The 23,381-nt window shown below is 41.5% G+C and overlaps 1 protein-coding gene, 1 long non-coding RNA gene and 1 other non-coding gene across 3 annotated transcripts in view; 1 reads left to right on the forward strand and 2 right to left on the reverse strand.

Annotated features, from left to right (window-relative positions):
* The window catches only part of Mcmdc2 (minichromosome maintenance domain containing 2), a 31,522-nt gene extending 11,331 nt beyond the window's left edge, over positions 1 to 20,191 (forward strand). The window contains exons 9-14 of the mRNA XM_041667807.1: positions 2,356 to 2,561; positions 8,548 to 8,714; positions 9,780 to 9,959; positions 12,632 to 12,774; positions 17,101 to 17,210; positions 20,025 to 20,191. Of these exons, the coding sequence (XP_041523741.1) occupies positions 2,356 to 2,561; positions 8,548 to 8,714; positions 9,780 to 9,959; positions 12,632 to 12,774; positions 17,101 to 17,210; positions 20,025 to 20,191 (973 nt within the window). The remainder of the gene's footprint in view (positions 1 to 2,355; positions 2,562 to 8,547; positions 8,715 to 9,779; positions 9,960 to 12,631; positions 12,775 to 17,100; positions 17,211 to 20,024) is intronic.
* A 187-nt stretch (positions 20,192 to 20,378) lies between these two features.
* On the reverse strand, positions 20,379 to 23,035 carry LOC121458435. Its single transcript, XR_005975840.1, has 4 exons — positions 22,593 to 23,035; positions 21,938 to 22,044; positions 21,645 to 21,699; positions 20,379 to 21,460 (listed from the first exon to the last, which is right to left on the reverse strand). It is a non-coding gene; the product is annotated as an uncharacterized LOC121458435 (long non-coding RNA).
* Positions 21,771 to 21,854, reverse strand: LOC121458587. The gene has a single exon (XR_005975865.1). It is a non-coding gene; the product is annotated as a small nucleolar RNA SNORD87 (small nucleolar RNA).
* Positions 23,036 to 23,381: the final 346 nt, after the last annotated feature.

Genomic DNA, 23,381 nt, shown 5'->3' on the forward strand with positions numbered 1-23,381 from the left:
TATAACAAACCACCAAATGGTTTTCAAAATTGCTTTGGCCATTTTACATTTCCACCAACAATGTAAGGATTCTCTTTGTGTCTATCCTTACCAATATTTGGTGTTGTTGGTCTTTTCTATATGAGCCCTGGCAGCACAAGTGAAATGGTACTCAGGACTCCAACCAGCATTTTTCTAACGTCTACTGAGTTAAGTTGTTCTTCATGTGTTTGCTGAGCACATGCATGTCGTGTTTGTGCTTTCTCACTTTTTAGGTAAGTTGTTTAGATGCACTTCTGTCCCATGAGCAGACTGAGATTTTTTCTCCAAGAGCTTGCTATTTATGGGTTTCCTGAAACATGTCTGTGATGGGCAGACACTTCAACTTTGAGGAAGCCCAATTTATTTTCTCTTAGGTTTCATGTTTTCTGGGTTCCAATTAGGAAAATTTTTGCCTACCTGAAGGTCGTGAAAATTTCTTGTTTTCCTTTTAGAAGTATAATATTTTGGCCTTTTGTCAGGTCTCTTCTCTATAATGTGTTCATGTTGTGGGAGGAGTGCACATCCCACAGAGTACACAGTGGGGGGTCAGAGGGCATGTGGGTCAGAGGGCGACTCTGTGGTGTTATCTCCTTGCACCTTAGCATGTGTTCCAGAGATTGAACTCAAGTTGCCAGGCAAGTGTCTTTACCCACCAAACTGTCCGACTGGCCCTTGAGTTAATGTTTGTACGTGGTGTAGAGTGTAGTGAAAATTGATGTTTTTCCCATGCAGTTTCATTAGTTAGAAGACTTTCCTTTCTTTATTTAATGATTCTATTACCATGTTTGTCAAACTAAGTGTAAATCTATTTGAACTTTATTTTCTGTTACATTTTTTTGTGTGTTATACTTAAGCCAGTAGTACACAGTCCTGATTATCCAGTCTTGAAGTCAGGCAAGGCAAAATATTAAGACCTTGTCTCAAAATATATAAGATATTTGCAAGGTAATGGTGGCCCAAGCCTTTAATCCCAGCACTCGGGAGGCAGAGGCAGGCAGATCTCTTTGAGTTCGAGACCAGCCTGCTCTACAAGAGCTAGTTCCAGGACAGCTAGGGCTGTTAAACAGAGAAACCCTATCTCAAAAAGCCAAGAAAAAAAAAAGCTGTATACCACCTCTAAAAATCCTATTTTAAGTAGTTGAAGAGTAGAAATGGGCATTAAAATGTTTTAAAATAAAAAAAAACTCCCAATGTGATTTAAATATGATCCACAGCTTAGAACCATTGCTCATTTCAGTTAGAAGTGTTCAAGTCCTCTGTTACATACCCCGCCTAATGTTTAGAGCCTTATGATGCTGCATCCTCTGAACACATGCTCCGGCATCTGCCTGTCTACATCTAGGAACACTACCTGGGTCTTTTCGCATTGCATGTCTGTGTCTGGTCATCATAGATGGTTGTGTCAAAAAGCTACAGTTTTTGTGGTAAGGATTTTAAAGAAGCCACATTAGACAGGCTTTTCACTGCTGTGGTAAGTACACAAGAAAACCAATTCTCAAAAGACAAAAGATTTTTTTTTTTGCTTACAATGTTAGGCTATCATTTACATGTTCCATGCTGTGGACCGATGGTGAGGCACTAGGTGATGGCAGAGAAAACAGCTCAGCTTTCGGCAGACAGGAACTAGAGGAAGAGAGATAGGGAGGGGCCCAAGACATGGTCTATTTTTTCAGGGAATGCCCATAGAGACCCATTTACTTAAGAGGCCCCACCTCCTAAATCTACTATCATACTGTGGATCTATGGAGGTGAATCCACTGATGAGGTAAAAGCCACCAGGAGCCATGCACTTCACCCCAGCCCATAATCTAACCAACCCCAACACATGAGTGCTTGGAGGATGTCCCAGATTCACCATAACACTAACATTCCTTTCTCAGAATTTGTATTTCAGAGTTGAAGGTATTGAAGCAGTTAACAGTAATATTAAAAACAGAAAAAGATGTAGCAGGAGTTGTCATGGTACAGAAATGGCAGGAAAAGTCAAGATAGGACACTGACAAACCTAAGGGACAAATCTGCAGTATATAAAGAAAATAATCTATAAAATGACAATCCAGTTCAAATATTGCCTTCCTATAGCTTTCTCTGATCCCTTTCTAAGAGGCATAATTCTCCCCTCTAGGCATCCTAAGAAGTTATCTTAGAATTATTCCATTGTAAGTTATTTCTCTAAGTCTCTCTACACCGTAAATTGTTCAAATAAAATACCAGCTTTCATATATGTAATGATAGACATTGTATTGAGTTAAATTTAAACAATGCTTCTGACATGTAATGAGTTCTGAAAATCAGTTCTTAATTATCATCAGTGGATAATTTGTTTTTCCCTAGACTTTTGAATTATAGCATGAATCTTGTCTCCCGTGGTATACGTCACCCTGTCTCTACTGAAGTTTTTCCTACTGTGTCTAGAAATAAATATGGAACTGGAGCAGTGAGCATTCAAGCCGGCAGTGCTCTGCTAGCTAAGGGTGGGGTCTGCTTCATAGGAGACCTGACATCACATAAGAAAGACAAACTCGAACAGCTTCAGTCAGGTAAACAACCCTTTCTCAGATTATTCTTCCTATTTAACCTCACCTTACCACTACCAAGGAGTCATTTAACAGACGAGATGGCACTGCACAGGGCCTAAGAGATAAAAATTAGAAGGAGAAAAAAAAGCCAGGTGGTGGTGGCGCATGCCTTTAATCCCAGCACTCGGGAGGCAGAGGCAGGCGGATCTCTGTAAATTCAAGGCCAGCCTGGTCTACAGGTCTACAGAGTGAGTTCCAGGACTGGTTTCATAGCTACTGAGAAACCCTGTCTAAGTGGGGGAGAATTAGGCCAAATGCCATTTCTCACTTCAACTTTAGAAATAAAATAAGAATTTAATTTGCAAATGCATTGTTTCAGCCTTTACTCTGGGTTCTAATACATGACTTTCTTTGGGGCCAATTTTCTTTCTTTTTATCTTATTGCATTATGTAAGACTTTTAGCACAATGTGAAAAAGAGTTGTTCTGATCTTCAGGTTTCTCACTGTTAAGTGTAATGCCAGCTGTGGGGTGTTTGCTGTTGTTTTAGCTTGAAAACCTATGATGAAGAGATTTCCTTCTATTCCTATTTTGTCAAGACATTTTATTATGAATCAGTGTGGGATTTTGTCAGATCTTGTTTCTTACATCTATTAATTTGATTGTGTGGTTTTTCTGCTTTACTCTATTGATGCAGTAGTTTATATTGATTTTGTTTTGGGTTTTTGCTGTTATATTTTATGACTGACTATGAATGTTTTGCTGATCACCACATGTGTGCCTGGGGCTCCCAGAACCCAGAAGAAGGCATTGGATCCCCTGGGACTGGTTTTACCGACAGCTGTGAGCCGCCATGTTGGTTGTGGGAATCAAATCCAGGTGTTCTGGAAGGGCAGCCAGTCTCTTAGCCATGTAGCCATCCCTCAAGCTCCACATTGATTAGTTTTGTATTCTGTACTGGCATAGCTTACTGAGACAGGTGCTGCTTAATCAGAGTGTGAACTTTCTGGAAAGGTGCAAAAGACTTGCCTATGTGTGTCTGGACAGTCCAGCCTACCAAAGAAATGTGCCTTGATGAATAAGTGCATCTCCTAGAGGTCACTGATAGAGCATTTGATGGTTTACAGGCAGCCTCACTCAACCAGGATCACTTCCCCAACTCCTGTTTTACTGAGGTCTAAATTTAAGAAATGCCTCGCACAGGACAGAAGCAAATCACCCCTAGAGAGGAAGTGTGCCTTTGAAATCTCTTGGTTCTTGTCCTTATTGGAAATTTTGAAGGTTTCAGTAAACACTGTCAGACCATGGGAAGGAGGACTTTGTTTAGGGAGAGTCTGACATTCCTGTCAGTGTACAGAGAAGCTACAAAATAGTCTTACTTTAGCGGGTGTATTAGTTACCTGGCCTCTTGCTGCAGTGCAACACCTAAGAAAAGCAACTACGAAAGGAAGGGTCTGTTTTGGCTCTCAGTTCAGAGTAGGTCCGTCCAGCCGGGGAAAGAAGACGGCAGCTCACGGCAGCACTTTGCATTCATAGTCAGAAAGCAGAGAGGTGTCTATGCTCAGCCTGCTTCCTGTGTTCCTTTCCAGTTACTCAGTTGTGTGCGTGCATAAACGTAGTGCTTTGAGTGAGGATGGCCCGGTAGGCTCACACATTTGAATGTGTGGCCCCTGGTTGGTAAACTATTTAGGAAGGATCAAGAGGTGCAGTTTTGTTGTAAGAGGCGTGTCACTTGGGGTGGACTTTGAGGTTTCAACAGGCCAGGCCCAGTCTCACACACTCTCCCCTCCTGCTGGCCAGGATGTAAGCTCCCAGCAGGCTTGCCTGCAGCCTGCTGCCATACTCCCAGCCATGAGCGTGGTGGACTAATCCTCTGAAATTGTAAGCCAGCCCCAGTTAAAGCTGCCTTGGTCACAGTGTCCCTTCACCGCAATAGGACAATAACTAAGACATGTGGGATGTATACAGAATACAGAAAGTTTCCACAAGCCAGTAATTTCCTCTTAGGCTCAGTGATAGAGTGCATGCTTTTTTTAACTTTAGGCTGGGGATGCAACTTAACTGATAGAGAGCTTGCCTAGAAAACCCTAGGTTTGGTCCCCAGCACCACGTACAAAAAAATAATTTTTAAAATAACTTTAACTTTGAAGTTGTATATTGCAAGGAAAGTCAGTGAGATGGAGGAAACACATCCATGCCACCTTCTTAGAGCATTTGCAGTCTCTGTGAGCCTTCCTGACACAATCTGCTCTCACTTTGGTTCTCAGTGACTTTTCATTGGTTGTTGATGAACTGCAGTCTACTCCTCCCCTCCCCCACCTTGAGTGGCAGTCCACTTGTAGGCAGACTTTCTTTGGGCCACCAGCTCACAGATAATGGCAGTCTACTCATGGTTAATCATGAAAGCTCAGCCGATATCTTAGGCTTGTTTTTAGCTAACTCTTTTAACTTAAATTAACCCGTTTCTATCAATCCATGTGCTGCCCCGAGGCTCGCTCACGCCATCTGCACACAGTCCAACCTGATTTCCTGCCTCCTCTGTTCTTCCCATGTGTCCACCCTTCTCCTTCCCAGTGTCCTCCGTGCCTGGAAATCCTGCCTACATATTGGTCATTCAGCTTTTATTAAACCAATCAGAGTGACACTTCTTCACAGTGTTCAAAAGCTATTATTCCACAGTATCCAATCCCTTACCCTTCCTTATCATGAATGCAGTTCATATCCTTACCATTCTTGACTGAAAAAAGAGGGTCTGCTGTCCATTTGAATCAAATCATTTCCTACAGAATAGGGATTTTCTATTCTGGACATTTCATATAAATAAATAAATCCTTTAATATCTGGCCATCTGTGGCTGCCTTCTTTAATTTAGCAAAAAATGTAGTTTATTTCATTCATGTCATAACTTGTATCAGTATTTCATTTTTTCAGTTGAGCAAAGTTACTTAAGCTAAACATGGTGCAGACACCTATAATCTCAGCACTCTGGGAGCTAAGGTGGAAGGGTCCTGAGTTTAAGACCAGTCTGGGATACATAGTGAGTCTGAGGCCAACCTGAGCAACCTAGAAAGACTCTTCTAGAAACCATACAAAAATGATGGTGAGATGGCTCAGAGGGTAAAGGTGCTTGATACCAGCTCAGTGACCTGGGTTTGATACCTAGGAACACATGCTATAAAGAGAGAACTGACTCCCTCAAGTATTCCTCTGACTTGAACACACAAACTATGACCTGCACATAAGCGTGCTTGAGTGCACATACACACACACACATACACACACACACACACACCTAAATGAATACATAAAAATGAATACATAAATGTAAGTTTAAGAGATACAAAAATATACATTCCTTAGAAGCTGCCATTTCAATCTTTGTACAATCTTACAGCATTAGGTCTATGGTCATTTGGAAATGGCCACCATGAGCTCACTCAGATATTTGGGAGTCTGCTTCTCAGTTGATGGACAGTTGGGAAGGATTGGGAGGTGTTGCCTTGCGGGAGGACTGTGTCACAGGAGTAGGAGTTCAAATACCAGTGTGAGCCCCAGTCTTGCCCTCTCTGCCAGCTGCCTTTGGATTAGGACATAAAGCTCTCAGCTACTCACCAGCACCGTGCCTGCCTGTGTGCTGCCATAGCAACCAACCCCCTGAGAGTCTAGGTAAGCCCTAATTAAACACTTCTTTTTACAAGAGTTGCCTTCACAGCAACAGACACTGAGTAAGACAAAGTACATCCATAGTCTTGTGCATCTATTTTCACCCTTCATTTCCAGAATGGTTTGATCGCCCCAAATACAAACTCTATACTCATTAAATGATAACTAAGTACCTATTCTCCCAGACACTAGCCCCTGATGATATCATTCCATTTTCTGTCTTTGTGAACTTGTCTATTAATAGAATTCATTCTTTGAATGAATGTATTGACAGATACAATATATTGCTATATTCACTTTATGCATATTGTGAATTATTCACTATGGTTATTTGTCTTAGTTACTTCTCACTTGGCATAATAAAATACCAGACCAAGACAACTTAAAACGAAGCATTTAATTTGTAGCTTATGATTGCAGAGGGTTAGAGACTATAGCCATCATGTTGGGGAGCCTCTAGGGACTGTTCTCATCTAAACCACCACAGTACTAGTGTACAAATGCTTGTTTGAGTTCTAGACTTGGCTCCTTTGAATATATCCAAGAGTGGAATTGCTGGATCACTTTTTGGTTAACCATAGATAGAACTGTGTTAAGAGGGAAAACATCAATTGTACATTCCAACCAGTAATGCATAAGTGCTATGGTTTTTCTACATCGCTCCTATTACATCTTATTTGTAATGTTCTAAGAAAAAAAAGTATAAATATAAATATATAAACCTACATATAAAATACATTTAAAGGTAAGCTGTTCATAGTTGTACCTTTAATAGAAGTATTTTTCCTGCTTTTTAACAGCATGCTAGGTTTGCTTTACACTGGGCTCCACAAATTTTATAACTAGTTCTGCCTACTAGAATGGCAAAAAAAAGAAATTCAACAGTTGACAAGAAAAACTGTTGAGATGTGGAACCTCTGAGTTCTTGTGTATTGTTGGGGGAGTAGCAAGTAGTGTAATCACTGTGAAAATTGCATGGGCAATTTCTATTAGGTTACATATTTACAATTCACGATAAAGAAAAGTATAACGTGATAGCCATGACTTGAATGGGTTGAGACCACCTACGAGAGTAACAAACCACACTTCTGGGTCTGTCTGGAAGTCACTCCAGAGAGGATAAATTAAGGAAGAAGGACTAACCCACTTCCCCTGCAGCTAATACGCACAGATCTCTCTCTCTTCTTGACGACGGTGAAGTGAGTCACTGTATCCATCATGTCCTCCCCTCCATGGTGGACTAAAACCTCTAGAACAACAGCCAAATGAGTCTTCTCTTGAAGTTATTTATATCAGTTTTTTTCATAGTTACAGAAGTCTAACATATGAACACAAAAGAAATGAGCTGGGCGGTGGTGGCACATGCCTTTAATCCTAGCGCTCAAGAGGCAGATGCAGGCAGATCTCAGTGAGTTCGAGGCCAGCCTGGTCTACAAAGCAAGTTCCAGGACAGCTAGGACTGTTACACAGAAACCCTGTCTAGGGAAAGAAGAAGAGGAGGAGGAGAGACCATTAAATGAATTAAAAGATTAATTTGAAATCCATTTGGGAGTTACAATCATAAAAAATAAGATTAAAGTATTGATTGGTTGTTTTGAAGTGTGAAGGAAAGATAAAAGTATGAGTAGGATATTTCTAGATTTTGTTTGGGTTTTAAGTGGGACAGGGCTTTGATGACTTTGGTTTGAAATACACTTGTCACGGATCATATTCTTTGTCTTCTGACATTCCCTGATGAATGGACTGTTTTCTATCATTTTTTTAAACACATAAAAGGACATTTACTGAGCTGGGAATGTGGCTCAGTTGAGTCTATGCCTAGCACATACACAGCCCTGCTTTCTGTCTCAGGCACTGTACATTGTGCTTGGTGGTACAAACCTATAATCCCAGTACTTGGGAGGTGGAGGAAGGAGGATCCAAGTTCCAGATTATCCTCCACTCTAGGGTGAGTCTGAGACCAGCCTGGTTTAATGAAAGCCTGTTGTGTTAGTGTCCTAGTCCTCTGCCTGTTCCACCCAAATGCCCAACCACAGTTCTAGCTTGTGCTCTCGACTGGTGATTCTCAGACAAATAGCTCATACACAGACATAATTTTCAAATAGTTTTCTTACCTTGTTCTTTTTTATGGTCATTGCTCTAATTTTAGTACTATCTTGTAAAGCAATCAAATTTACTTGTGTCTTCACTATCTGTTTAGATAATAAAATTCCGCATGACGATGATTTGTGAACATATAGGATATCTCCTAGCATGACAAAATCTTAAGAGGTTGACGGTAGCAGCTGCTAGTGTGTGCTGGCAGCACTGACACCTAGGTAACGTGGTCCCGTCTTCTGATGCAGTTTTGGAGAGCAGAAGCACCACAGTCTTCATCCCAGGAAAGAAGTTTGGGGATGATATCGACCAGCAGATGACTTTCCCTGTTCAGTGCAGTTTTTGGTCTTTTGTTGATATGGATTCATCTTCAAGGAGAACTGTGCAGAAAACCAGTGCTCCGATTGGCCAGATGGTAAGGACTCTGAATGTTTTACTGTGAGAATATTGTTGAGGAGGCCACCTTCCTGTAATCCTAGAACGTGAGGCATGGAAGCAGGAAGAGTACAATTCAAGGTTATCCTCATCTACATAGTGAGTTTGAGGCCATCCTGGTCTACATGAAACCCTGTCTCAAAAAAAAAAATGCTTTTAAATGTTTCTCAGAGAACTGTTAGTCTGTCTTCATATTCTCCCCTTCCTACCTCTTCCTTCTTAGGCATCTTCCTCTCTTCATCCTCATTTCCAGGTAAGGCTTCACTAGATAACCAAGGCTGTGCCGTAACTCATTGTTCAGCCCAGAATGACCTCAAACTAGGAATCCTGTTGGACGATGAGAGCTGGGGTGCAGGCATGCACTCTTATATCCAGCAATAAGACTTCAGAATGCTTTTGTTATTAATGCGTTTATATACTTTTACTAGACATTACAACTGAATAATGATTCAATTGTTTAATGATAGTTTTAATGTTTGTTTTTGTTTTATCTGAGCGACATCTCCACCCCTGAGTTTTTAGTCATGCAAATTAGATGTCTAGTCAGTAGACATTTGTGTTTGAATAGTGAAGTCCTGGGGTGGGGGGGGGGGGGGCGAGAGGAGGTCAAGGTTGGCCCAGATGTCTTCCTCAATTGCAGTCTACCTTAGTTTTTGAGACAGAGTTTCTCTGGAACTCCCCAGTTTAGCTGACTGTCTCTCCAGCAAATTCAAAGGCCGTTCCTTCCTCCCCAGCACTGAGTCCAGGCCCCTGCTGTGGCACTCAGCCTTTCTGGTGGATTCTGGGGGACAGAATTCAGCACCCTCATTCAGCAAGCACTCTACCAACTGTGCCCCCGGAGGGTTTAATAAACAATATATAATAAATACTCAATAAGGGCGTTCTTAAAAAGTTGCTTTCCACAAGTTTCACGTTTTTTCAGAAGTTGCTTTAAACTCTAGTTAATAATGAAATAATCCTTGCATAAGTTAAATAGTATAGGAATCTATGGTTAACTATTTCCAGCTAGTTAGCTTATTGTTTGCCCTACCTTTGGTGTATACAGGATTGCAGTTTGATTCCAGCTAATCTTGTGGAGGCATTTGGATTGTTGATTAACTGCAATGAATCATCTCCTTGCCACCCACTTCTTCCCACTGTGCAACATACTTTAAAGAAAGCTATGGATCCCGAGGGGTTGCTTTATTTAGCTTCTAAAGAGTTCACAACTGAAGATTTTCAAAAGGTAAAGGTAGATAAAATGCTTATCCAGAATTCCCATTTCATTGATTCTCAATTTATCCATTTTTAATTTTTACATTTATTTGTTTATATAGTGTGTGGGGGCACAAGTGTACCCCAGTGTACACCAAGGTCAGAGAGTAACTTGTAGACTGCCGTTCTCTCCTTCTACCCCAAAGCTTCTGGGGAATTAACTCAGATGGTCAGGCTCGGCAGCAAGTGCCTCTACTCACCGAGCCTTCCTCAGCCCCATTTCTTAATTGAAATAGAAGGTTACTTGAGCATCATCTTTTTCTTCTTCTAGGATTTTATCTAGTTGGTTTTTGTTTTATTTAATCTTGAGACAAGGTTGTATGTAATCTAGGCTGGCTTGGAACTCACTATGGTAGCCAAGGGCAGCCTTGAACTTGATCCTTCTGCTTCTGCCTCTCAAGTGCTAAGATTACAGGCATTTGCTACCATGTTTAGCTGGTGTTCTTTTGGACCAGCTTGCTTCCAGATTTTGAACATTTTAAGTACATTGTCTAGAAAAAAAATTAACTGACCAGCTGTGTGAGGAAACTTTAATGTTAAGCTTATTATTTCTACTACTATCCCAATATCTATAGCTTTAAAAAGATCAATGTTGCAGGCCGTGGTGGCTCATGCCTTTAATCCCAGCACTCAGGAAGCAGAGAAGTACAGATGGATCTCTGAGCTCAAGGTCAGCCTTGTCTATATAGTGAGTTCTAGGACAGCCAGGGCTACACAGTGAAAGCCTGTCTCAAATAAATAAATAAAAATCAATGTATTAAAATAGAATATTTCTATAGAAAGTTAAGCTAGTCCATGTAAACATACGTATTCACATTTCATGCCTGTGGAGTTTCCTTTTAAAGAGTCTATTAACTGAGAAAGAACCAAGATCCGTGACCCGTTTAGGGGACAACTTAAGTACTGAGCTTTCATTGCTCTAAATATATATGGAATTCAGAATAAAATATGAATATAGAATGAAAGAATACTTTAGGAAAAAGATGAGAATTTAGTTGGACATTAAGAAATATTTTAAAAGTTTTATAGTAAGAATAATGTGTTTTAAGCAGAAATGAACAATAAAAGCAAAGACATAGAAGTAGAAATTAATATATTTGGGAAGATAAATTGTGAGAAAATTGGCTTGCCTGGAGAAAAATGTATTATGGAATCTTAGGGCTTTAGCACTTTGCAGAAAGTCTATGAGGCTCAGATAGAAGAGAACAATTGTGAATATTATACTATTATAAAATAGTATAAAAATGGAAATCTATGTGCTGCACAGATCAAAGAATATAAAATTTGCTGAGGACTGGGGATGTAGAGAAGAAAGGGTTTGGTGCTCAGTGTGTGATAGAAAGTGTTCTTCTGTCATTGTCTCAGGGAGGGAGGAAGCCAGGCTAGGCAGAGGTTAGAGCCCAGCTGTGTGGCTGGCCGAGTGCTGGCCTCTGCAAGCCAACAGGAAGCGCTGAAGCTGAAGGCACCCCTCAGAATTGTTAGGGGGACTTCATGAAGTCACCCTTAACTTGTGTATTCATTGGATTTATGATGTGGGCTGTCCTGAAGCAGTTCCTGCAGGGGCTGACATCTGGAAGAACACTCCTGGGACAATAAATCCTTTCTGAAAGACAATAGAGGTGACATCACCATGCCACTGTAGAGTAAAACAGAGAAGGCTACTGTGTTGTCGTCATCCAGTTCTGAGGCCTGGAGAGAACTGCAGAGCAAAGACTAGACGCATCCAGCCCAGGATATAGCCGTGTGCTTCTTAAAATAGAGAAAACGGGGTGCCGATGTAGCCCAGCAGTACAGCCCTTTCCTAGCTGGGTATGGCCCAAGGTTCAAACCCCACAATACCAGAAAAACCAGGTGTAATTATAGTTAATAGCATCCTAGTAGTGGTTGATGTTTCCTTTAGGTCTTATAAATTTAAAAAAAAAAGAAGAAAACAGCTAAGATAGTCAACAAAAAATCTGAAAATTATGTGATAAAGTAAGGATTTAAAGACCTGAGAATTATAGACAAAGAAGAGCAAGCAGAACTGAGAAGGACAGTGTTAACTGTTGTGTTTTAGAATCATTCTCTGGCCATGGAGGTGGCTCGGCTTGCTGTCCAGCCTGACCACCTGAATTCAGTGCCCAGAACACGACACTCAAGCCAGGACACATGCACGCTACCCACATCCTCAATATATACGTCAACTTTTCAAAAAGAATTATTCTCTGCTCAGATCTGCCTGAGTCATCAGGACTTACCTTTATTGTAGTAACACGGTACCACCTCAGTGGTGGGGATGCAGTAGTCCTAAGGGAAATGAGAGAAAGGTATGAAGAAATAAACTGCCTAGGAATTTAGCATTCAAAAGAGACATGAGCTCCAGGGAGAATTTTCTCCCATGGGAGCACAAAAGTCATCCAGTCGTTCAGCCCAGTGCATAGCAGACTCCTGCACTATGAGAGAGGCTATTCTAGATAAACTTTCATAGCTCTTACAAGCAGAAGGGAATGACTTAAAGTCCTTAATAACTTGGAAATGGCCCAGATATTTATTTATATTTGATGTAAAGCTTACAGAAACTTAAAAATCGGATGTCGTACACTTTGGAATTATGAATCCATAATAAAACTAAATCTCTTTAATTTTTTTATATTTTTAACTTAGCTCCTGGCTTTTGCACAGAATTTGAATATAGAATTCAGCTTGGAGGCAGAACGAATGATTCACGGCTATTATCTAGCGAGTCGCAGAATCAGAGCAGACTCTATACACGGGTCAAAGCTGTCAGCATCTGCATTAAAATACTTGTAGGTATTCAACCCGGATTGTATGACCAAAATTGACTTCTAAATATGAATTTAATTAACTTACTTGTTTTTTTGTTTCTCTGTTTGATTTATAGTTGGTTGGTTGATTATCTACTTTGTTTCAGAAGAATTTAAGATGACTTAATGACTTCCTTTGTTATATTTTAAGTCATTTGCACCACTAATAATTCCTTTCCCTAAATTGTTTTTATTGGATCCTCCGTACGAGATATGCCTGAAAAAAGTCCAATGACTTCAATGTAAATGATTGCTTTTTAATATGGTTGTTTGTGTTCCAAGTATGTTACAGTTGGGTCTAAAGAAACTTTCCTATTAAGTAATTTATTTAATATTCATATGTGCATATAATGTGTTTGGCTCCAATCCACCTCCATTCCCCCTCCTCCAACTCCTCCCTCCCCCATACAGACACTACACTGTTCCTTGCACCTCTGTGTATTTATTTATGTTTTTAGCATGGTGTCAAGGACGGAACACAAGACCTTCACATGCAAGCAAGCACCCTACCACTAAGCCATATTCCCAGCCTTGTTCCTTGTACTTTAAAACACTTTAGTAAATATGCTGCTATTTTTTAAGAAGTGAATAATGAATAATTCTTGTTATAAAAATTTATGAACATCACAAAATCTAAAATGAGTAATGCATGCTCCTAACACTATCTATACCTAGCTGTCTACCCAGAGATAAAATCATAGTTAACAGTTGGGTTTTTGTTTGTTTGTTCACTTGTTTTTCAAGACAGGGTTTCTCTGTAGCTTTTGGAGACTGTCCAGAAACTAGCTCTTGTAGACCAGGCTGGCCTTGAACTCACAGAGATCCGCCTGCCTCTGCCTCCTGCGTGCTGGAATTAAAGGCATGCGGCACCATCACCCAGCCTGTTAACAATTTTAATGAATACTTCCAGAAATTATTTTTTCAAATATCAGCATAGGCTGAAGATGTAGCTCAGTCAGTAGAGTGTTTGCCTAGCATGCACAAGTTCCTGGGTTCAGTCCCCAATCCCACCTAGAGTGGATGTGGTATACACCTATAATCTAAACTCTAAGAAAATGGAGGCAGGGTGTCGTCCCAGCTACTGAGTGAGCTAAGGCCAGTCTATGCTAGGTAAGACTTGATCTCAAAATAAATAAATAACAGCAAATATACAAATACATTTTTTAAATGTGTGTGAGGGTGTGTGTGCTCACATGTAGAAGCCAGGGAACAGGCTCAGGTGTCATTCCTCAGATACCACCCACCTTGTGTTTGAGATGGATCTTGCCCTGGCCTGGCACTCACCAAGTAGGCTGAGGTGGCCGGCCAGCAGTCCCCAGGGATTGGCTGGTCTCTGCCACTCACTGTTTGGAATTACAATCCTGTGCCACCAGACTCAGCTTTTCACACTGCTTCTGGGACTTGAACTCAGGTATTTGTGTTTGTCCAGCAAGCACTTTACCCACTGAGCTACCTCTCTAGGCATGTATGTGAGTGTGTACATGTGTGTCTGCACATTGGTGTGTGTGTGTGTAAACATGTATGGGGGGCAGCAAGGAGGCCAGAGCTGATGTCAGGTGTCAATCACTCTCAGAGACTCTGAACGTGGAGCTCACTGACTGGACTAGACTAGCTGCTGAGCAAGCTCCAGGGAGCCTCCCTTCTCCCTTCCTTAGCAGCACCGGCTTCTTCATGTGGGTGCTGGGGCCTGAACTTGGGCCCTCATGCTGTGGGGTAGGCACTTCAGCAAGACTGAGCTCTCTCTCCAGCTCATTCAAATCAGTATGTCGAAAACAGACAGAAGCAGGCAAATATATTTTATATTGACAATAGGTGCATTCTGTTTGCCCAAATGAAATTATACTTTTAACAGTCCTACCAGTCACACTGTGTTGAGATATGTGGTATTATGATGTGACTTTAGTATAATTTATAGTCCCTTTTTGATAGGCCATTATTTCACTTGATATAGTAAAATACAATCTCAAATTATAAAGATCAAAAGTAAAATAATCCAATAAACAAATTAATGCAATATTTTGTTATAACTACAAAATAAAGTAAAATAATGTGTAGACAGCACCAAGAACGGATCTACAAGAGATGGATAAGTTTAATCACTTTCTTCAATTATATTATTTAAATAAAGCTGAAAATGCAAAAGGTAAGTCAAAGTAAAAATCAAATCCTTAATAAAAGTTTTCAGATACTAATCAGCAGTACGTAATAAAATCATAGTTATAATACTCAGACAAACGATGCTCCATCAGTTTTGGAAGTTCCAATATCTCATGTTGTCTTTTGTCTGTAGTAAAAGATACTCTTTAATTAAACTTCTATAACTTACTTTAAAATGACTATTTGGATCAAAAGTCAGGCAGAGTTAATTTTAATATAATGCAACTTTTTCTTATTATATGGACAAGTACTGAGAGTGGAGAGGAGTTTTATGGACTAGCACGGTAAGAGCCCTCCTACCCAGAAGAGTCCTGAGCCTTCAGTCCCTCTTCTATAGAATAGCCATCTCTCCTTTTGTGAGGGTTCCTGAGCCTTCAGTCCCTCTTCTATAGAATAGCCATCTCTCCTTTTGTGAGGGTTCCTGAGCCTTCAGTCCCTCTTCTATAGAATAGCCATCTCTCCTTTTGTGAGCCTTCAGTCCCTCTTCTATAGAATAGCCATCTCTCCTTTTGTGAGGGTTCCACATGTGCATTCGGGATTTTGAATGAGAACATTAGGGTTACAATAATCAGATATATTTTAAGCTACATTGAGAGACCATCACAGATTTGAATTATGATCTTCATCTATCAAGAGAAAGGTTAGTAGAATAAACATGAAGTCTCCAACTAGGTTCCCAAGCGTTCTAGTGCACGGGTGAATGTGTGGGAAGAGGCTAATGCCACTGAAGATGAACGGCATCCAGGAGACTTCATTCTGTTTACGATTAATATGAGCAAGCATGGAATGTGACTTATCTTTTGAGATTTAGGCTGTATTAATAGAACATGTATGAAGAGCAAAAGAATGATAACTCTACCTTACCTCTGACAGTCAAATAAGACACACAGTACCAGATTGTAAAGGTTAAACAGATCTGGTCTTAAGGAAAGTAGCTGGAATATTGAAAAGATGAAAATTATGTTTCTCCAGATGTGGTGGTGCACATTTTTAATCCCAGCACTTAGAAGGCAGAGGCAGGTGGATCTCTGTGAGTTCAAGGCCAGCCTGATAGCAACTTCCAAGATAGTCAGGGCTACGTAGAGAGACCCTGTTTCAAAATAAATAAATAAATAAATAAACAAAAAGTAAGTTATGTTTTATGAGACATTGTGTGTGTGTGTGTGTGTGTGTGTGTGTGTGCATGTGTCGCTTAGGCTAGAACCCAGGGCCTCATTCCTTTGAGCCATACCGCTAGTCCTCATACCATTACAGGTACTGAGATATTTACCTTGGAAAAAAGAAACTGTGGGCATCTATTAAAGTTACCCGAGTATGTAAAGAGTTGTCACATTTTGATCTCCAGCTCCCTCAGGTCCCGCAAACAGAAGGAAAGACCAATTGGGGGAAACTACAATGACTCTTATTTCAGTCCAGATTTATATAAATCCCATGGGTTACAGAATGTTATCTTACTTCATATCCTCATTATATATACACACACACTCACACACTCAACGTTAATTTATGCCAAGTCATCCAGTCAGCAGACTCAACTTGAGTTTCCTGACTCTCAAATCCAACAGTCATTTGAGAGCCTGACAAGGAGGAGAGGAGGTGCTTCATGGGGAGGAGAGCGGTTCACGTGTCTAAAGTAGTAAGTCATTTGGGGAAGTAGTGAATGGTCACGTGGGTTCAGAGACGACAGGGTGGTGAGCAGTTCAGAATGCTGTGCGCAGAATTGGCTTATGTGACAAGAACTGTTAACTGTAGGATGCCATGGGGACTCTGGACAGGCGAGGAGCTGATGGAAGCACCAAGCAGCTATGTATCTATACATCTTACATACCTATGGGATACTTAGTTACGTTTATTCCCTCTAGTATATATTTACTGAAGCAGAACTCAGCGCAGGGGATGTGGAATGCTAAGTGGAAGTCAATTTTTTTTTTTTACAATGCAGGATACTTCCTTCTGGCACAATTTATTAAGTTGATGGGGAAGAAATAGCTTAAAAGGAAAACAAACAAACAAGAAAACACATGGCTCACGTCATGTCTTAATTGGTTCCTGTTTAAATATGTAAATTTTTTTTCTTGTAGATTTGGAGCTAAATATGTAAATTTTTTATAATACTAACATGTTTTTATTAACTTCCGTTTTCTTTTTCAGAGTTTCTTTATCTGAAGCTCATGCTCGACTGAACTTAAGGAATAAAGTACTCAAGGAAGATGTGCTGATTGCAGCCTTATTGTTTGAAATGTCTCTCACGTTGAAATATGGTAATTCACTAATAATGATTCCTAAATAGTCTTAGATTATTATTACCTACACTTTAAATACTTCAAAGTAATCTTTATTGTTATTAGATAAAGCTTACCTGAATTTGAACATTTGCTGTTTATAGGGGAATTCCATATTTTTCCTTGTTCAAGACAGAGTCTCACCATATAGCCCAACTGGCTGGGAACCCAAACCGTACCACTCAGCCTCTGAGTACTGGGCCTCCAGCTGTGGCCATGCTGCTGGGTGGCAGTGCCGTCTGACCATAGACGTCTGATTCTGTATGATTGCTGTTGGGGACTTCTGTGAGACTAAGCCTCACCACAAAGCCCAGGCTCACCTTTAACGTGCCGTGCTCAAGCCTCAGTCTCCTGTGCTGAAAACAGCAGGCGTTCCTAACCTCTGCTGACCGGTCCCTTTCGCTCCCAGACTAAGCCAAGCATTCTTAACCTAGGATCCCTGGATGCCTCAAGCCCAAGAGGCCTATAAATCGTTATCTACAAATTCGTGTGTGTCCTCTACAAAGGACATAGATGGAAAGCTCTAGGAAGTAGGTTATGGAGTTACTGATTACTAGAAAAGATTGTCATCCTGAACTAGTTTAGACAGAACACTGGTTCCAACGAATACTAATAGTAGGGATATGTAAGTATTCTAATTTGTCTTATTTTACTTATTTTAAGGCCATATTTTTTTCAAATCAGAGTTATTTTCTATACCATAAAGAAACGTGCTGCAGCCAGGTGGTGGCGCACGCCTTTAATCCCAGCACTGGGAGGCAGAGGCAGGCGGATCTCTGTGAGTTCAAGGCCAGCCTGGTCTACAGAGTGAGTTCCAGGACAGCCAAGACCACACAGAGAAACTGTCTCAAAAAACTGAAAAGGAAAGAGGAAAGAAGAAAGAGAGGGAGGGAGGGAGGAAGGAAGGAAAGGTGACATCAATCTCTTTAATTCCTTTAGCTGATGAATTTCAGTTAGGTGTTTGTGATTTTTAACTCTGAGGTAATACAGTGTTAAAACGCTTCATAAATATTACTTCACTTTTTATTAGTTTTTAAGTTAGCAAAGTGATAAGTTTCCTTATGGAATTTTCTACATATGTCATTATACTTTCTTACTGTCCTTACTAAGTCCCTTCCCCACTGCCATCCCCATACCTCGTCCTCACACTGCTTCTTCCCCCCAAAAAAGTAGAGAACAGAGTGAGGTAAATAAGAGTAGGAGATAAGCAAAGAAAAACAGTGAAGGACAAGCAGATCAAAGAAATGTGGGGAAAGGAAGAGTGCAGGATGTAATGGAGGGGAAGCTAAAAGACAAGAGGTTTTAAAGGGAACAAGATTTCCCAATTGTGAGAAAGATGGTGTTGGGGCAGCTTCTGTGTCCTTGAAACTGACTCAGCCAGTTCTGAGTGGGGAGAGGGGTCAGCTGAATTTACACAGTGGAGATGAATGCTATGGAGAATACAGAACTATGTGTTAAGAACTAAGGAGACCCTTATAAGAAAGAGTTATTTAACCTCAAGGGCGAGGTATCCAGGTAGAGGGCACTGCAATCAACGTAGGTGCAGGGTGACTAAAATGTTGCCAACCAAGCTGAGCAAACCAGTAGGTTATAAGGAAAATGGGGTCAGAGTAAGGTAATTAGGGTGCTGGTCCTAGAACAAATGGGAAGAAACTAAATGTTTTACGAGACCGAATATCAACTATATTTTGGAACAGTTGTCTTTGGTGAATCTTTGTTGAGACAGGGTTTCTGTGTAGCCTTGGTTATACTGGAACTCACTTTGTAGACCAGACTGGCCTTGAACTCACAGAGATCCACCTGCCTTTGCTTCCTGAGTACGGGAATTAAAGGTGTACACCACCACTGCCAGCCTCAGTTCAGAACTTTTAAACATTTATTATATGCTGGGACGAAAGGCATGCGTCACACCCAGGTTGTCTTTAGTGAAAGGTTGGAATTATAGGGACTATTGTTATACTCCATGCAATTGTAATGCAAGCTTTGACTAGGTCAAGAGTAGAAACAGAAATTAGTGAAAGACGGACCTTTGATGCAACATCTAGTCAGCTTTGCTAATGAGCTAGATTAGGACCTCGACACTGCTATTAAAATTACGATTGCATCTGCAAAGGCAGAGGTTGGAGTGGGAATGGATGTGTGGCTATAGAGATAGCCTGAACTGGACAACTGAACATTGAAGATAAGGAACTAAGTGGGAATGGGGCTCTAGTTGGAGAGGATGTGTGATCCAGGAATGGACTTGCTCTCAGTGTAAACTCTCAAGTGTTTATAACATATAGTAAACCACTGATAGCACAGTCATCAACACTGAGCATGCTGGAGAGCAGCCTGGGGAGTGTTAACACTGACCCAAGTGGAGTCATGGGAGCTTAAGTCTTAGGAGGCGAGGATCCAGAACCAGGGTGAATGGCATATACTAAAGATCATTTTCTACTTAAAATATATTTCAATCAGCCAGATGTGACGATCCTCTTATTCACAGCACGCAGAGCAAGAGCCTGCCTCAAAAAAGACCAAAAATTTAAAACTTAAAAGGACCAGATTCTAGTCAACTGTTCAGAAGACAGGATTTCTTCTCTGTAGCTTTGGAACCTGTCCTAAAACTCACTCTGCAGACTAGGTTGGCCTCAAACTCAGAGATCCGCCTGCCTCTGCCTCCTCAGTGCTGGAATTAAAGGCATGTGCCACCACTGCCCGGCCAGTTCAGAAGTTTTAAACATTTATTTTTTCAAATGTTTTCCACTTTTAGTTTTTAGGTCTGTTTACACTGTTACTTTGTTCTTCATTTAGGGGCCAGTGCATTCTGTGTCGCTCCCAATGCACTGTTTCCGTTCGAACTGTATAATGAAGAGTATTTAGAGCAAAGAGACCTCTACCTGACTCAGTGCCAGCAGCAGCTCCAGCAGTTTATCACCACATGTGGACCTGGGACAGCTCTCTTTTCTACTGACGAATAAAGCAATCTGAGCGAAGGGTTTCTTCTCATGCCTGTCAGCCTTGGCTAACTGTATGAGTGACTCGAGTCATGCTCAGCTGGGTATGGTCTTGAGGTATCTAGTAGAATGCCATTCAGAGTACAAAATGTGGCCCCTCCGTAACTAACAAATGATCCAAGTATTCAAAACCAACAGAATTTTTTTTTAATTTACACATTAAATTACCAAGGAGAATCATATCAAAACTTCCTGGTTACCCCAGTGTTATCAAAGATACACACAGTAGAGAACATAGCAGTGTGAAAAAAGGTCCCATCCACTCCCATCAGGTAGATACCATGCTTGTTAAGTTACAAAATTGATGAGTTTAAATCACTGCAATTTTTATAACCCAGTGCCTAATGTAAAGCCTTTTGATAGTTTATCAAGGGCATTATGGATATATTGCTTTATAAGCCCAAGTATGAAGTCAAGGAAAGATGTGGACTTCCTACATATACCCTTTATACAACCAATGACTGGAAAGACCTCCTGGGGGCCAATGGTCTTCCTGCCTCCAATTAGCTGGTCTACAGTGCCTGACTTTTGTATTACTAAGTATTGACTCTGATGAGCAGGTTAACAACAGTGCATACAAATTAAGTCCTGTCTGTGCTTTTTCATGTGAAAGGTAAACCAACCTCCCTCAACACACACAGTACCTCTCACAACCAAAGTCTAGCATTAGGAATATCCCCGCCCCACCCAGGGAACAAACCCAGGGCCTTGTGCCAGTTAAGCAACCACTTCCTCAGCCCTTAATACAAAGGCTTTTAAATGCCCCAAGTCATCAGAATGTTGATGTGTTCTTATGCTATTTACTAAACCCAGGAACTCAAGAGGCTAAAAATTTAAGTCTTCACTCGAAATTGGTTCAGACTTGTCAAGTGACTTCCTACAGTGTACCCTGGTTACTACATTAGACAGACTGCCCAACACTGTCCCCTAAAGTGTACCCCGGCTACTGTACCAGAGAAACTGCCGAACACTGTCCTCTACAGTGTACCCCAGCTACTGTACTAGACAGACTGCTGAGCACTGTCCCCTACAGTGTACCCGGGCTGTGGACAAATAAAACGAAGCTCAAAAGACATACATTTTAAAGAAACTACTACCCACACAGTTAGCAACTTATTTCTACATAATTTATTGTTGATTACTATAAATCAAAACACTAATTCATCATTTGCTTCTGTTCACGGATTCTTGACCAATTCTTCATTTCACCATCCACAATGTGTGCTGCTGCACCTTCCAAAGGAAAAAGACAGTGAGAACCCCATGGTATTTTTCCTCAAGCTCAAAAACTAAGCCCGGGTATTTATCTCAACAGCCTTTGAAAAAATGTCAAGGAAACAGACATTCAAATGTGATTTGAAAAGGAACTGGTCCCAGTCCCTGAGTGTTATCAAGAGATGTGACTGAGCAAACTTACCAAAAGTGTTTGTAAACATCACAGCTCCTGAGGTGGGACTTTCGCCTGCAGCTACCTACATGCCAGATAAACAGTACACCGGTTTCAACAAACAATCACCTTGGTAATATGCATTATCTCTACATTGCTGGCATCTCAGTCTTAAGAGTATTTCTTCAAAGACACCCTCAGCTGGGTAAACGGCAAACTCTAAGTCATCATCATGCCAGCTATTAAGCCACAAGAACCGGCCCTATGTGTTGAAAAGGTTCTTAGGTATTAATCAAATCACACACAAACCTTAATATCTGTACCTTGTTACTGGCAACTGCCGTCCTGGTGGCTTATTTAAATCGTGTTCTGTGACAAGTTTCTGGAAAACATTTGTTCAAGCACGTTCAAGAGGCAGGTTTTGTTGCACCTAAAAATTAAACATTTGATTGTGAACTCATTTGTTACTTCCACATTTAACACCTTCTGATTGTGCTGGCTAGTCAGTAGAGGAAGCCTCAATTGAGAAAATGCCTGCAGAGGGCGTAAACCATTAATCAATTCTTCCCAGCCTGTAGGCTCTCATCTCTCAGCCGTGTTATCCACCCCCTTCACTGAGGCAGTACTGATTTAAGACAAGGACGGATCCTGAGTAGCTAGCCTTTGCTCACTAGCCTCGGGGCTTACAGGTGAAAAGCTAGAAACCCAACTACAGTTGCGCAGACCAGCACAATTAAACAGCAAAGGGCATGGCCAGGATCACAGATGTGTTCTACAGACTCCAAAACACTAAATCACGGAGCCAGTTACTGGAGATGATTTATTAAGACTGTAAAACTCACGATGTCTGCAAATTTTGCTCCAACTTCAAAGCCTCGTTTAGAGCGTACTTACAAGACCTAAAACTGACCGTCTTGATATGAGAGACAATACATCCCACCGCTATCAAACTGTAGTACAGGGAAATAGGTCACTCACTTAAGAAGCCTGAAATAGGCTGCACCGTGGCTCTTCTGGTGGACACAGTGCAGGCCCAGCGAAAGCTGCCGCCAGGAGCGGCCGCTCCTTCCCGCACTTCGATGCGTCCTGAGGCGCAGGCCTTTAACTAAGGGCCGCCAAGGGCTGTTGTCCCCCGAGCTAGAGCAGTTCAGGATCTGCAGGTTATTTTAAAGCCCGAGCGCGCGGGAACGTGAATGCGAGCGGCCGCGCAGACCAGGCCATGTGGCCCACCGTACCCGGTGAGGGACCGACGCCGTCAGCTGGGTGCCCCGCTCCGCACCGACGGGGTGGACAGACCGCGGGGTTCGCACCTGGAAGAGCCCGAGGACAGGCCGGGTTCCACAGGCCCGGGCCTCCGCCGCCCGCCATGCTGCACGAGAAGACTGTGCTCCCGGACGCCGGGCGGAAAGGAAGTGAGGAGCTCGCCGCAACCCTAAGGCGCTCTCCAGGCCCCGCCTCTTCCGGGCATTCCCTAGCCCCGCCCTCGCGCCTCTAGTGGGGCGGAGGGAGCAGTTTGTGGGCGTTACTGGGGCTCAGGAATATTTTAGCTAGAGCTTTTGAATTGACTTTGCAAGTGAATAATGCTTTAAAATAGGACAGTCTCCCAGTCCTGGTGCTTCTTTTGGTCTTCTAAATTCTCATCTACTTCTGTGTTTTAAAAACTGCTGGTATTAGCAAGCCCATGTAATTTTTTAAAAAGATTTATTTTATGTGTATGGGTGTTTTCTCTGCGCGTGTGTATGTGCACCACCTGCGAGCCTCGTGCCG

The sequence above is a fragment of the Microtus oregoni genome, unplaced genomic scaffold, assembly GCF_018167655.1.
Source record: "Microtus oregoni isolate MIOR12 unplaced genomic scaffold, Mior012 000017F_ref0000208, whole genome shotgun sequence".
Classification (NCBI taxonomy): Eukaryota; Metazoa; Chordata; class Mammalia; order Rodentia; family Cricetidae; genus Microtus; species Microtus oregoni.